The sequence below is a fragment of the Poecilia mexicana genome, unplaced genomic scaffold (genome assembly GCF_051168715.1).
Source record: "Poecilia mexicana isolate PSO_F unplaced genomic scaffold, ASM5116871v1 scaffold_1, whole genome shotgun sequence".
Taxonomy (NCBI): domain Eukaryota; kingdom Metazoa; phylum Chordata; class Actinopteri; order Cyprinodontiformes; family Poeciliidae; genus Poecilia; species Poecilia mexicana.
Genome location: NW_028263370.1, coordinates 20,315,695 through 20,328,286, shown reverse-complemented (window position 1 = coordinate 20,328,286; position 12,592 = coordinate 20,315,695). Strand labels below are relative to the sequence as shown.

At 37.6% G+C, this 12,592-nt stretch overlaps 1 protein-coding gene across 1 annotated transcript; it reads left to right on the top strand.

The window, feature by feature from the left end:
* Nucleotides 1–474: 474 nt before the first annotated feature.
* Nucleotides 475–10,890, top strand: LOC106903958 (perforin-1-like). Its single transcript, XM_088007630.1, has 9 exons — nt 475–729; nt 809–888; nt 4,865–4,910; nt 5,177–5,316; nt 5,402–5,540; nt 5,629–5,709; nt 8,888–9,384; nt 9,468–9,561; nt 10,663–10,890. The coding sequence occupies exons 1-9, from the start codon at nt 475–477 to the stop codon at nt 10,888–10,890; spliced, it is 1,560 nt and encodes a 519-aa protein (XP_087863756.1).
* Nucleotides 10,891–12,592: the final 1,702 nt, after the last annotated feature.

The following is a 12,592-nucleotide window of genomic DNA, read 5'->3' as shown; positions in this document are numbered from 1 at the left end:
TTACATATGTATGTTCAGTTATTTTTAATTTTTGCATGTGTTAGCATAACCCTTTTGGTAACACTTTATTTGATGGACAAGAATCATCATCTGTCAAAAAAATGTCATAAGAGTTGATAATTATCAAAATTTAAAGTGTTATGTATCTTTGTGTTTTATTATATTACTAAATTTTGATAATTAATTGGTTAATATCAGGTTGTCATAACAAAGACATCTTGAATAATGTCAACTTCACATTAAGTGTCATCATTGAGCAAATGACACTTAATGACAACCATCAAAAATATTCATGAAGAATGAATCATGTTCATCACAGGTGTTATGTCAGTCTTATGCACACCCCTTCAAATAAAGTGTTAACTAATTTTCTTAGATGATGTTGTATAAATAAGTCATAAAAATAAGGAAAATGCCATGCATTATGTAAAAAAACTGTTTTTTTTCCCTCTATCTTATCTTCTGACTACAGCTATGCTGCCCGGTTCCACTTCAGCTCTTCTTCTCCTAAGCGTCCTTGTTCACTCCTCTGTTCAGTCCTGTAGGACTGAGACCGAAACAGAGTGTGATGCTGCTCCTTTTGTACCAGGCCACAATCTGGTGGGGCAAGGTTTTGATATGGTCAGACTGCACATAAAAGCTGATGTGATTGATGTGAAGACTTACCTGAGACCCAGCAAAACCTGTAAACTCTGCAGCAACCCTCTTCAAAACCATGTCCTCCAAAAAGTAATTAAAAATGCATAAATAAACAGCTGCACATCTGACTTGAGGGATTAACAATAACGTGATTTTTCTTCATTTTAAGCTTCCATCTTCTGTTGTGGACTGGAGTACCATCAGTCAATGCAATGCTCACATCCACAGCAGACTTCACACCTCTGTTAGGTAGAGTATTTAAACCAGATTGTGAACACTGTAAAAGTTTTATCACATAGTTGAACTAATAATTACCAAATTTTATTTACAAGTTACAATTACATGTTCCAATCAACTGTGTCTGTTTATTGGACCATTATGTGGTAGACCAACACATAGTGGATAATTCTGAAGTGAAAGCTATACATGAAAAATGTGGTGTGCATTTATACTGATATTCTGATACCGTATTTTCCACACTATAAGGCGCACCTGAAAACCTTCAATTTCCTCAAAAGCCGACAGTGCGCCTTATAATCCGGTGCGCCTCATAAATGGACCAGTATTGAGCCACAGTAGGTCTAGCAACTATGGTAAGCCTGGGATAGTTGTCAGAACGCTGGTTTGTAATCTATTTTTAAAGTTTGACTATCTACCTACCGAACGTCTAGAATCAGGTCGTCTGCAGGTCATTTAGCACCACGTTCTCCACGAACATGCTGTGCGCAAATGGAAAAGGGTCACCATCGTCCGGCCAGGCCCCGGCCCAGTCGCGGAAGGCTCTCCTCGCCGACTGTTTTGTTGATATTCCCTTTAGTGCAGCTCCATCTAGTGGATGCATATCATAACTCCAGCCTCTACTGTAGCGTCTATTCTATGCGCGTTATAATGCGGTGCACCTTATATTTAAAAAAAGTTTTAAAATAGGCCAGTCATTGAAGGTGCGCCTTATAATCCGGTGCGCCTTAGTGCGGAAAATACAGTACTTATTAATATATTCAAGTGCAACCAGTTGACTTCAAAGGTCACCTAAAATAATGAATAATTTAAAAAAAAAAAGCTAGCATGCAGAAGCTTAAGGTTGCTTATAATGACTCTGAGTATTCTGCTCAAGAAACCCAGGTACAGCAGTGCAAGTGAGATGTTTTGTAATGCACATGTCAGAACGTTTCAGGCACTCATGAGGAATGTGATTTACAAGTTTCATGCATCGTTTGTGCAGCTCATTGAACAGTCTTATTGTAATGTTTTCACATCCCTGTGTCAGTGCGCTAAGATTTCCGGCTCTGTGGAATTATTGGTATGTAAGCCTTTTATAAGATTTTTATTTTATATGTGTGTTATTGTGTGTTATGTCTTTGTGGACCACAGGTCTGTTGAATAAAGCTTTTCTCCCTCTGATACTTAATATATTCAAGTGCAACCAGTTGACTTCAAAGATCACCTAAAATAGTGTATTTTTTTCTAAAAAATCAATAAAATTCATCTTGATTCTCAGTTAAGTTCACAGTTAAGGTTTCAAACACCACCATGAAGACCAAAGCAAAAAAAATGTTGGTAAAGTTTGAAGCAGAGTTAAGTTGTAAGACAAAATCCCAAACACATCTAGTCTGTCAGCTTAAAGACATCAAAGCTATGGAGGGAGTCTGAGGTTGTGTATTTACTTCTCTTTGCCTGCAGAGCACTGACCATGTTCTGCAGAGCAGGTCAGCCTAATATACTGTAAAACATTTGGGCCACATTTAGGTGTGTCCACTAACTTCTACATTTAAAACTAGTCTAGTTTTAAATGTTTTAAAAATCTAAAACTATATAAATTTAGTTATAGATTTTTAACCTAAATGTGAGTTTGTGAAAGATAAATTTACAGCAGTAAGTCTGTTAGCATTTTATTAATTTTGTCAAACCTGAGAGAGTTGAATAAACTACAGTTTATATATTAGCACTACAAACACTAAAAGAAAATAAAACACAGGAATGGGAATTATTTCCCAGAATGCTTAGAGGCATATTTTTGTATCCTGAGATGGACGTGTTACATTGATCTGACTCTGATGTATTATTTTGCCAAATGTTCATTTTAAAAAGTTGTTATTCTCTGCTAAAAGTTTTTGAGCAGAATTTATTGTGATCTTTATTAAACTCATTAGCAAATCATAACTTTTGTTCTAATCAAGTTGAAACAAGAATTTTAATTATTCTAGTATAAAAATACGTGGTTACTTTAATTTGATAAGGTGAGTGAAAATAATACAGAAATATGTGTTTTTTAATTAGGTGAAGGCCGTTTTTTTCTTGCATATTGTGAAATGATCATTTGGTTTAAATTCCAGTATTAAGTTGAAACTCACAGTTCAAGGTTAATACGCTAACAGAATTTAAAAAACAATGTTTAAGCAACTTGTCTCTTGTCGAATCAACTTTATGAACTTTAATTTCTGAGTTAAAAGAAATACAATTTTCTTATTGATTTTAATTGCATTTTAAAGCAGCAGATGGACTTTCACTTTTAAGTCACCTTCAAATATTTTAGTGTGTGAAGAATTATCCTTTCTCCAGGCTCAATTCTTGATGTATGAAGTTGAAGAAGAGTCAGTGAGTTGAATTCATGAATTCCATTTACTTGTAAAATTCGGCTCCCATTAAAAGCGGAACTCACAAATACACACAAGGGGGATTACGTCACAGACACCAGGCAAAATATGTTACACCAGTTAAATGAGATGTAAATAAATAGCCAAACACTCAAATATGAAATTATGTTTACCTTTTGCAACAATAATTTATTCAAAAAACACGAACTAAGAAAATAATAATAGTTATCCTGATAAATAAATCAGTAACCAAAACTCTCTCAAAATAAGTTTAGGATAGGTTTAATCCACTTAGCTCATGTTAATAAAGAAACCCAAATGGTTAAATGTCCGAATATTCTTGATCCTTTTTAATACGAATATTGTCCACAAACGAGTTCCATATCATGGGAGAATTTCTCCCTTTTAATCCAAAGTCCCAATCCAAAACGAAAAATCCCAAGCGTCAAAAACCTCCCCCAAAAATGAGGAAAAGGACTGGTACCACCAAAAATCCCCAAAAAGAAACGTAAAGTACAGATCTCACCAGGAATGTCTTTCTTGGCTTCTCAGCCACACCTAAAAATCAGCATGACCTGCCCAAAAATTAGTTTTAAAAGTGGAAACTCTGAATAATTTTACAAAGAAATAACAGCAACTGTTATACCAATCCGATGATACATTTTCTCTTCAATGTATTTTATACAGGAAAAAAACAGCCATAGTGGTTATGTTACATACTAATATCAAAATACAGTTGGTCCATTTCTCATGCTACTTTTAGGAGCTAGCAGGACAAAATGGCCTCAAGCAACAGTAATTCTAATAGTTAGCCTCTATCTATCTACGCTGTAAAGAGGGCGTTCCCTACTGTGTCACATCCTTTAACCTAAGTCAAAAATGTTCTCTCTAGTCAAACCATTTCTGTGTTTGGAGAGAGGGGTTCGTTACATAGTTCACACATCATGTCCATTTCACTTTGTAGGTTGCAGCAAGACAACTTAACATCTTTAGTCTGTGCATATAAAAACCTGACTCTGACCCTAAACCCAGAACCTTCTTGCTGCATGGCAACAGCTCTACCAACTGCACCACTGTGCAGTCACACTATAAATAATTAATTAGGAAAATTATGAAAAAAATAGAAATTTTGATTAAAATTACCAAAGGAAAAAATAGGCAAATACAGACCCATTCACTAAATTAGAATATTATTGGAAAGTCCATTTGTTTCAGCAGTTTTATCACTAAGTGAAACATTATATAGAATAATTACACACCTATGAATTTTTAAAGCATTTATTTCTGTTAATTATGAGGATTTTGAACTTACAAGTAATGCAAACCTAACATTGAAAATTGGAATAACACAGCAAACCAATAAAAATGTTTCATAATACAGAAGTACAGGTTTAATGAAAAGTGTGCTTAACACCGGCTCAGAGGTTGTTATTTTAAAAAGAACTTTTAAATTGAAAACCGAGCCACATATGGAAGCCGTAGTTTATAAATACCTGCCTAATAAGGTTTAGGTATTAAAATAACAATAGTTAAATCAACAATTTCAATGAGCTAGAACGCTTTATTACCTAATGAAAAATGAACTGTGTAGATGTTTAATAATAATTACTTCCTCTAAAATGTCCCAACAGCTCTCAGCATGAGGCTTACGCACCCCTAGATACCAATGATTGGTCGGTAAGAAACATCTCAAAGCTGAACATTTCAGATTATTTTCAATGCAGACCTGAGTTTTGATAACACAAACGTGATAGAAACCATGCTGGTTGATTTTCTTTCTTTCAACATTTCATTTCAGTTCATGTGTGCTCTTCCAAGAATTTTATTATCATTTTAGTTTGCATTTAGTTAGAACTGAAGTAAGTGATTAGAATAGTGATAACAAAAATATGGATTCTTATTTAACACCTTATAAACTACATGTGTTGTCTGAATTCCATCAGTATGATTTTCTAAAATGTCTGGAGTCTGGCAAGTTAGAAGTGGGAGGAACCCACTCCAAAGCCTACAAGTTTGCTACAAAAAGGAGCAAAGAGGATCGCTACATTTTCAGCATACACAGTGTCACCTGCGGCTATTATGGGTAGGATGGAAATTCAACGTTTTTTATTGCGTTCTGACAGGTCATGGTTATTGAAATAATTGTCTCATTTTGTCTTGGTGTCTAGTTTTATGTTATCAGACACACCTTCCTTAACCTTAAAATTCAAAAAACGGTTAGACCTCCTGCCACCTCACTACAACTCCTCCACTAAGAATGAGTATAGAAAGCTGATAGACATCTATGGCACACACTACTTCAGAAAGGTGAGAACTTTCACACACAGACATTGTGAATTAGTTACAGACATTTTTCTGCAGAAAATCATTTTAAAGAACTTTATACCTGTTTTAGGTTAATCTTGGAGGGCGACTGAGACGACTGATATCTTCACGAAGCTGTTTGTCCTCCATGAATGGGTTAACCTCAAATGAGGTAACAAAATGCACAAAACAAAACATGTGATAACGCCAAGGGTTGAAAATAAGCCGGTACGGTTTGGTACTACCTACTGGTAAAAGATTTTGGGTTGGTACGCAGTACCGGGAGAACGGCTGCAATTTGCGTCAAAATAGCTATCAATAGGCAGTTTGAAACGTGAGTTCATCTGTTTATAGATTGCTTTTTTCTCTCATTTCTTATTGTTTCTGAACTGTTCATGCTGTGTGATGGAGCCTGTACCCCTCCAGCCGTCTCTCTCCCTCTGTCCCCTCCCGGCGCTCTTAGTTTTCTTAGCAGCCTTCAAACCTTTCTCCGCTATAATGTCTGTCTGCTAATTACAAAATGTCCCAATTAAAAGCAAACGGTGATTATATAGTTGTGTTTTGTGTTATTTTGCTTAATTAAAACAGCAAGGCACAAATCTGAAACAGCTGCTTAGTAATTTATGACCGGAAATTTCACTCGTATTAAACGATTGTGCATAGTACGCGTGTTATAAATCAAGGCGCTTGCTGATCTTATTGGTGCATTTGATTATTGGACTGGGACATTTACACAGGCGGTCCACAGAGACATCAAAAATGTCGCTTTCACTGGGACAGGGCAAACAATAAATCGCTTATCATTTTAAAATAAAATAAAAATAAAAACTGGGACTCTTGGAGTCCTTAGAGGGGGGTCTCCAGGAGTGCCCCTCCTGGAGACTCCCTTGTTCTACTGGGGGACTTCAACGTTCATGTGGTCAATGACAGTGAGACCTGGAGGGGCGTGGTTGGGAGGAACGGCTCCCCTGATCAGAACTCGAGCGATGTTCTGTTGTTGGACTTCTGTGCTCATCTCGGATTGTCCATCACGAACCCCATGTTCAGGCATAAGGGTGTCCATATGTGCACTTGTCACCAGGACACCCTAGGCCGCAGTTTGATGATCGATTTTGTCATCGTATCATCGTATCTGTGGCAGCATGTCTTGTACACTCGGGTGAAGAGAGGTGCGGCTGTCCACTGACCACTACCTGGTGGTGGCTCCGGTGGTGGGGGAGGAGATCCGCCCGGAGTTCCTTAAGGCTCTGGATGTTGTAGGGTTGTGTTGGCTCACGCGACTCTGCAATATCGCATGGACATTGGGGGCAGTTCCCCTGGATTGGCAGACTGGGGTGGTGGTCCCCCTGTTCAAAAAGGGGGACCAGAGGGTGTGCTCCAATTATAGGGGGGTCACACTCTTAAGCCGCCCTGGTAAGGTCTATTCAGGGATCCTGGAGTGCAGGGTTTGTCGGATAGTCGATCCTCGGATTCAGGAAGAGCTGTGTGGTTTTCGTCCTGGTCATGGAAGACTGGACCAGCTCTACACCCTCAGCAGGGTCCTGGAGGGTTCTGGGAGTTTGCCCAATCGGTCTACATGTGTTTTGTGGACTTGGAGAAGGCGTTCGACCATGTCCCTCAGGGAGCCCTGTCGGGAGTTCTCCGAGAGTACAGGGTACCTTGGCCCTTTGATGCGGGCTGTCAGGTCCCTGTATGACTGGGGTCAGAGTTTTGTCTGCGTTGCCGGCAGTAAGTCGGGCTCATGTCCGGTGAGAGTTGGACTCCGCCAAGGCTGCCCTTTGTCACCAATTCTGTTGATTACTTTCATGGACAGAATTTGTCCGAGGTGTTGAGGGGATCCGTTTTAGTGGCCTTAGGATCGCATCTCTGATTTTTGCGGATGATGTGGTCCTGTTGACTTTTTTTTTTAGCTGAGTCAAAAAGAGAAACTCTCGATTTACCGGTTGATCTATCTTCCCACCCTCATCTATGGTCAGCTTTCAGTCATGACCAAGAGAACGAGATCTCACGGATACAAGCGGCCGAAATGGGTTTTCTCTCCAGGGTGTCTGGACTCTCCCTTAGAGGTAGGGTTAGAAGCAGGGGTGCAACTACATATTATTCAGGTGGATGCGAAAACATAAATCGGCGCCCCCTCCCTGACTCCCCCAAAGGAAGGTACGTGAGGGTGAATGAGCGTAGAAAACAAACGCTCGCTCTATCCGTATGAGCGACCGTATGTTTACCCCCTGGGAACGCCTTAGGATTACCCCGGAGGAGTTGGAAGAAGTGGCTGGGGAGAGGGAAGTCTGGGGCTCCCTTCTCAAGCTGCTACCCCCGTGACCCGACCCCGGATAAACGGAAGAAAATGGATGGATGGATAAAAACCAGGAAAACAGCAGTCACTGAATATTTAATTCAAGCGAAATCAAGACCTGATAAAAGTGCAGAAAACAATAACTAATTTGTAAAAAAAAGAAATAAAACAGTGTGACTGAAGATGAAGTTACTGCACATGCTACAATATAAAATTGTTTAACAGTTTTTATACGTAATAATGTATTAATATTCTAGGCTACTCAAGTAAAACTACAGTTGTTGTTGTTAATGATACACATTTGCACTTAGTATCTTATTAAAATGTCACCTTAGTTACTTTATGATGAGAAAAAAAGTCCAGCTCATCACAAACAAAATGAAAATGTGTTTTTGTCACGCTGTAATGTAAATGAGCACATTTATAAATTAAAAAACAACACAAAATATGTGTATTTTTATTGGGACATTATTTTCCAACATTTTTACTCATCAATGGATATGACTTCAAATGTAAGTGAGTAAATTTAATCAAAACAAATTCAAGTAAAAGTAAAGTTCAGGTTTTGTAAACAATTTAAAGGACAATTTAGACAAATTGTAAATACATCAATAGATATAAATGTAACTAATTACTGTCCACCCTGTATGGCAGAATATATATATTTTTCTCATTGAGAAGTGTTTCTACTTTCTGTGTTATCCATACAGGTATGCAACAGTACAGTAAAATATTAATGTTTTTATTTGTTTTGATTTGCACAATGAGGCACAGATGATTTTCGTCATAGTACCAGCAAGAATTTAAAACTACTTTCATTACCACTGTTGTTATTACTAAATACATGAAGCTTCATAAATACGAAGTTCATCACTTCCAACAACCTACTTTAAGTATTTTTAGGAGTGATTTTATTTTATTTTATTTTTTGTCCATTTTAATTTCCAAGAATTTCTACATGAACATATTCTTCTCTGCTTGTGTCTGGGTCTTTATGCAAATATCTGCTGTAAAGCAGCTTTTTGAAAAATCTTTTTTCTGTTCTTTCACCCAGACCCACAACTGTTTATCTATGGGTGTTGCTGTTGGCTTGGGGAAGATGAATCTCTCTAGTGTCCCGAATTCTTGCATTAGTGTCCTAAAAAACCAGGATGTTGCCACTAACTTCAGCTCTGGTCTCCACCAACACTTCACAGAGGTTTCAGGAGGAAATGGTTGGTTGGGGAAGTTTTCAATTTTCCAAAATGATTCCATAGGCTTCATGAACTGGCAAAAGAGCCTGAAAGAACATCCAGATGTTGTTTCGTACACCCTTCGATCTCTCTGTCATCTCATGCCAAATGAGCTCCTAAAGGCAGCAGTGAAAGCTGCTATTGAGCAGTATTTGAAGGACAATGCTTTGAAGAAATCACCCGAAGAGCCACACTGTGAGGGCAAAATTCCTAATGTGGCCTCTAACTGCTGCCCTCTGCACGCCTCAAGGGGAACTCTATCAGTGACCATTGTTCAAGCCTGGACGCTATACGGAGATGTCGTTGGAGTAACTGACAGGTGGGTTGATGCAAAGGTAAAAAACAAAGATCTAATGGAACCTGATGAGCACACCTTTTATATGGCTCCTCTTTTGTTCACAGCTATGCTAAGCTGCACTATGGCTCCATACAACGCAAGACCCGAATGATTCAATCCGATGATCCTCAGTGGAACGCTGAGTTTAATTTGGGCAAGGTCAGTAAACATTATCACAGATTAGCTGAAAAAGCTCAACAACAGACAAACTGATCCATTTACTCTGCTGATGCAGAAGAATTTATAGAGTTAATAACAGCATCTATTTTTGCAAAAATAGACATTCAAATAACAAGTGAGGATAATTGAGTTTTTATGCATTAGTCTTGAAAGAAAGCTAATTTATTCTTTTCAAACATTTCATAATGGATCAAATATCATTTGATATCAGAAATCCATTGTAGTTTCAATTTCAACCAGATGATGTTAAATTATTGATTATGAACTAATTTGTCCTTCAACTTGTTGCTCACATGAACCAGCAGCCACAATAACAAGAAAAGAGCACCTCCCTTTAGGCCCGACTTGTTCTTGTTTCGGTTCTCAGAACCAACCTGGGTGTCTGTGGACATGCGGCTCCCACACTCACTGCTCTGCTTAACCTGTTGTTGAGACAGGAAGTGCTGACCCTCTCATTGCTTTTTCAAGTAAATCATGAGCACAAAAACTTGGCTTTCCAAACAGCAAATGTACAAAATGAACCTTCAATGTCAAAGTAAAAACTTTTTGTCCAATTGTCCTACAGATTGTTTATTTTTTGTTTTTAAAAACCTGTTTGAAATAAATAAATCAAATCAAATAAGACAAATCAAAGTATAAAATGATATGTAATGCAGATAAACTGCATATTCTGAACTTGGGGAATGGACAATCAACTCCATTTCTAGATCCAAGCCAGGCTGCAGACTCTTTATGTTTTGGGATACTGGGTCAGCACCTGCATGAAAAAGTACTTGGTTTTACTTGAATAGACCATGCACATTTCATGGTGTTTATGGTCGAGTACAAATAAAAGTAAAAGCAGAAAAAATCTGAAAATATTTGAACAGAAACCACTTTACACATATATTGTGTAAACAGACACAGCCTAGCTGATGTATTTCATATCTTGTACTGTTGTGTTTTGGCTAACATTACTCTGCATTTATCAACTTTTGAGATGCGTGGAAAACAGTTCTATTTTCTATATCACTAAATAATTTGACTTTGAATGAGAAAATATGCATCTGAATGATCCTCCATTCAAATTTTCTCATGAAGGTTGACACAAGGCTGGTTCTGAAGATTGAGGTTTGGGATGAAGACTCGTCAAAATCTGACGACCTTCTCGTACACTGCGTGACATACCTGAAGCCTGGCAGTTACACTTTCACGTGCTCATCACCGTATGGAAACGTTATGGTTAAATACACGATGACCTGTGACCCACATCTGACTGGAGAAAAATGCATTGATTATAAACCATCTCCCTTAAAGACAGAAGATTAGTGGGTTGTGGGAATAAAAGCATTTCATCACATAACATTAAATCACTAAATCTGGTTGAAACTCACAATTTATTCTTAATAGTTTAATTTTGTTAAAGACCTAGCTAAATGTGTATTTATCATACAATGAAAAAAAAATTCAAGATTCTGTGTAACATTTAATCACAAGAAATAACTATGCTTTAATATATGCAACCAGAAATTGTGTTCCCTTTAATGACAATAAAATTTTTTAAATTGCTACAATTTGTTGACTTTGCATATTTTTGACAAATCTTGTATCAGTTGTATGAATTATGTCTTATATGTGTCACTATAAAAGAGAGAGAGATGTAGTTACGTTACAGGACGTGTCACAAAACTATTTGGTCAAGACCTTCTGTATGCAGCAAAGCGGAGAACCAGGGGACATATGTCCCTTTTCCACCGGCTCTACTTCAGCAGCCCGGCTCGGCTCAGCTCGGCTCTATTTCGGAGTGACTTTTCCACCGGCCCGACAGCAGGGTGCCGCTTCCTGGTGGTGGGTTGGTAGAGCGTGCCGCCTCCATGCGCCTTAAGCTGTGCTTGCAACCTAATCCGAGTTGTTTGTCTGATACAAAAGAAGAAGAGAGAGCTGAGCTACTTTTTTATAACCTGATTTTTCTGATGAGGACAGCTTATCTCCATCTTGCTGCGGGAGGAAAGCAGATGGCTCAGACGAGCTAACAATGATTTTTGTATTAAACTGCTATGAAACTTGTAATAGTGCAAAATATACATAAGCTAATGTTAGTCAGGGTGTTGCAAATTACTTAAAAATGTCAGAATTCCTTCATAATATATTCCAGTGTGTTTTCACTGTTGGTAAACTGCTCCTGCAGAACATCGTGGTTGTTCGTGCTGCATCTCAGTTGTAGGATGTCTCATCAGTGTCCGTCTTCCTGACTGTCCTTGGTGTTTACCTTCAGGATGTCCAGAGACCTTCACCCTTTTGGGTGCAGGAATCACATGAGTTCAATGTGCTGATGAAACATTTCCAGTGGTGGAGAAAGTACTCAAAATATGTACTTAAGTAAAAGTACAAATACACAGACAAAAATGTACTCAAGTAAAAGTAAAAGTACCACATTAACATTTTACTTAAGTAAAAGTAAAAAAGTACTGGCTTTTAAAAATACTTAAGTATTAAAAGTAAAGGTACTTGCTGAATGCATTACCTAATCACTAATATCATTAAGATCGTATTTAATCGATCGTATTTAATTTTAGTACATCAGAAACATGCCATTTTAATAAACAATGCCACAGATAAAGCATGTTTTTATTGTGTATTATTGTGTTTTCTCTCTGGAACATAGTTTAGACTATGTGATTCTATGCATCATAATTTCAGGGATGATGCAACAGCAACAACCTTCTTTTTCAGAACATCCATATTTATTTGAAATTGACATATTAAGCATTTGGTTTTGTGCAGGTGTTTGAATAAATTCTAAATCTTCACTGCTATCAATCAATTCATGTGTTTTGATGACTTTATTAACTTTTGATGGTGCGGTGGTGTGTTTTACTGTCGTACACCCATCCAAAACCTGTCAGTCCTATAATGGATATATGTCCGATCTTCTAATTTCCTTTGCTGCATAATGTACATTGCATTTATTCTTGCGTTAGGTAAATGAAGGAAAATAACCTCATATGTATTAGGTATCAAACTTCGGCTT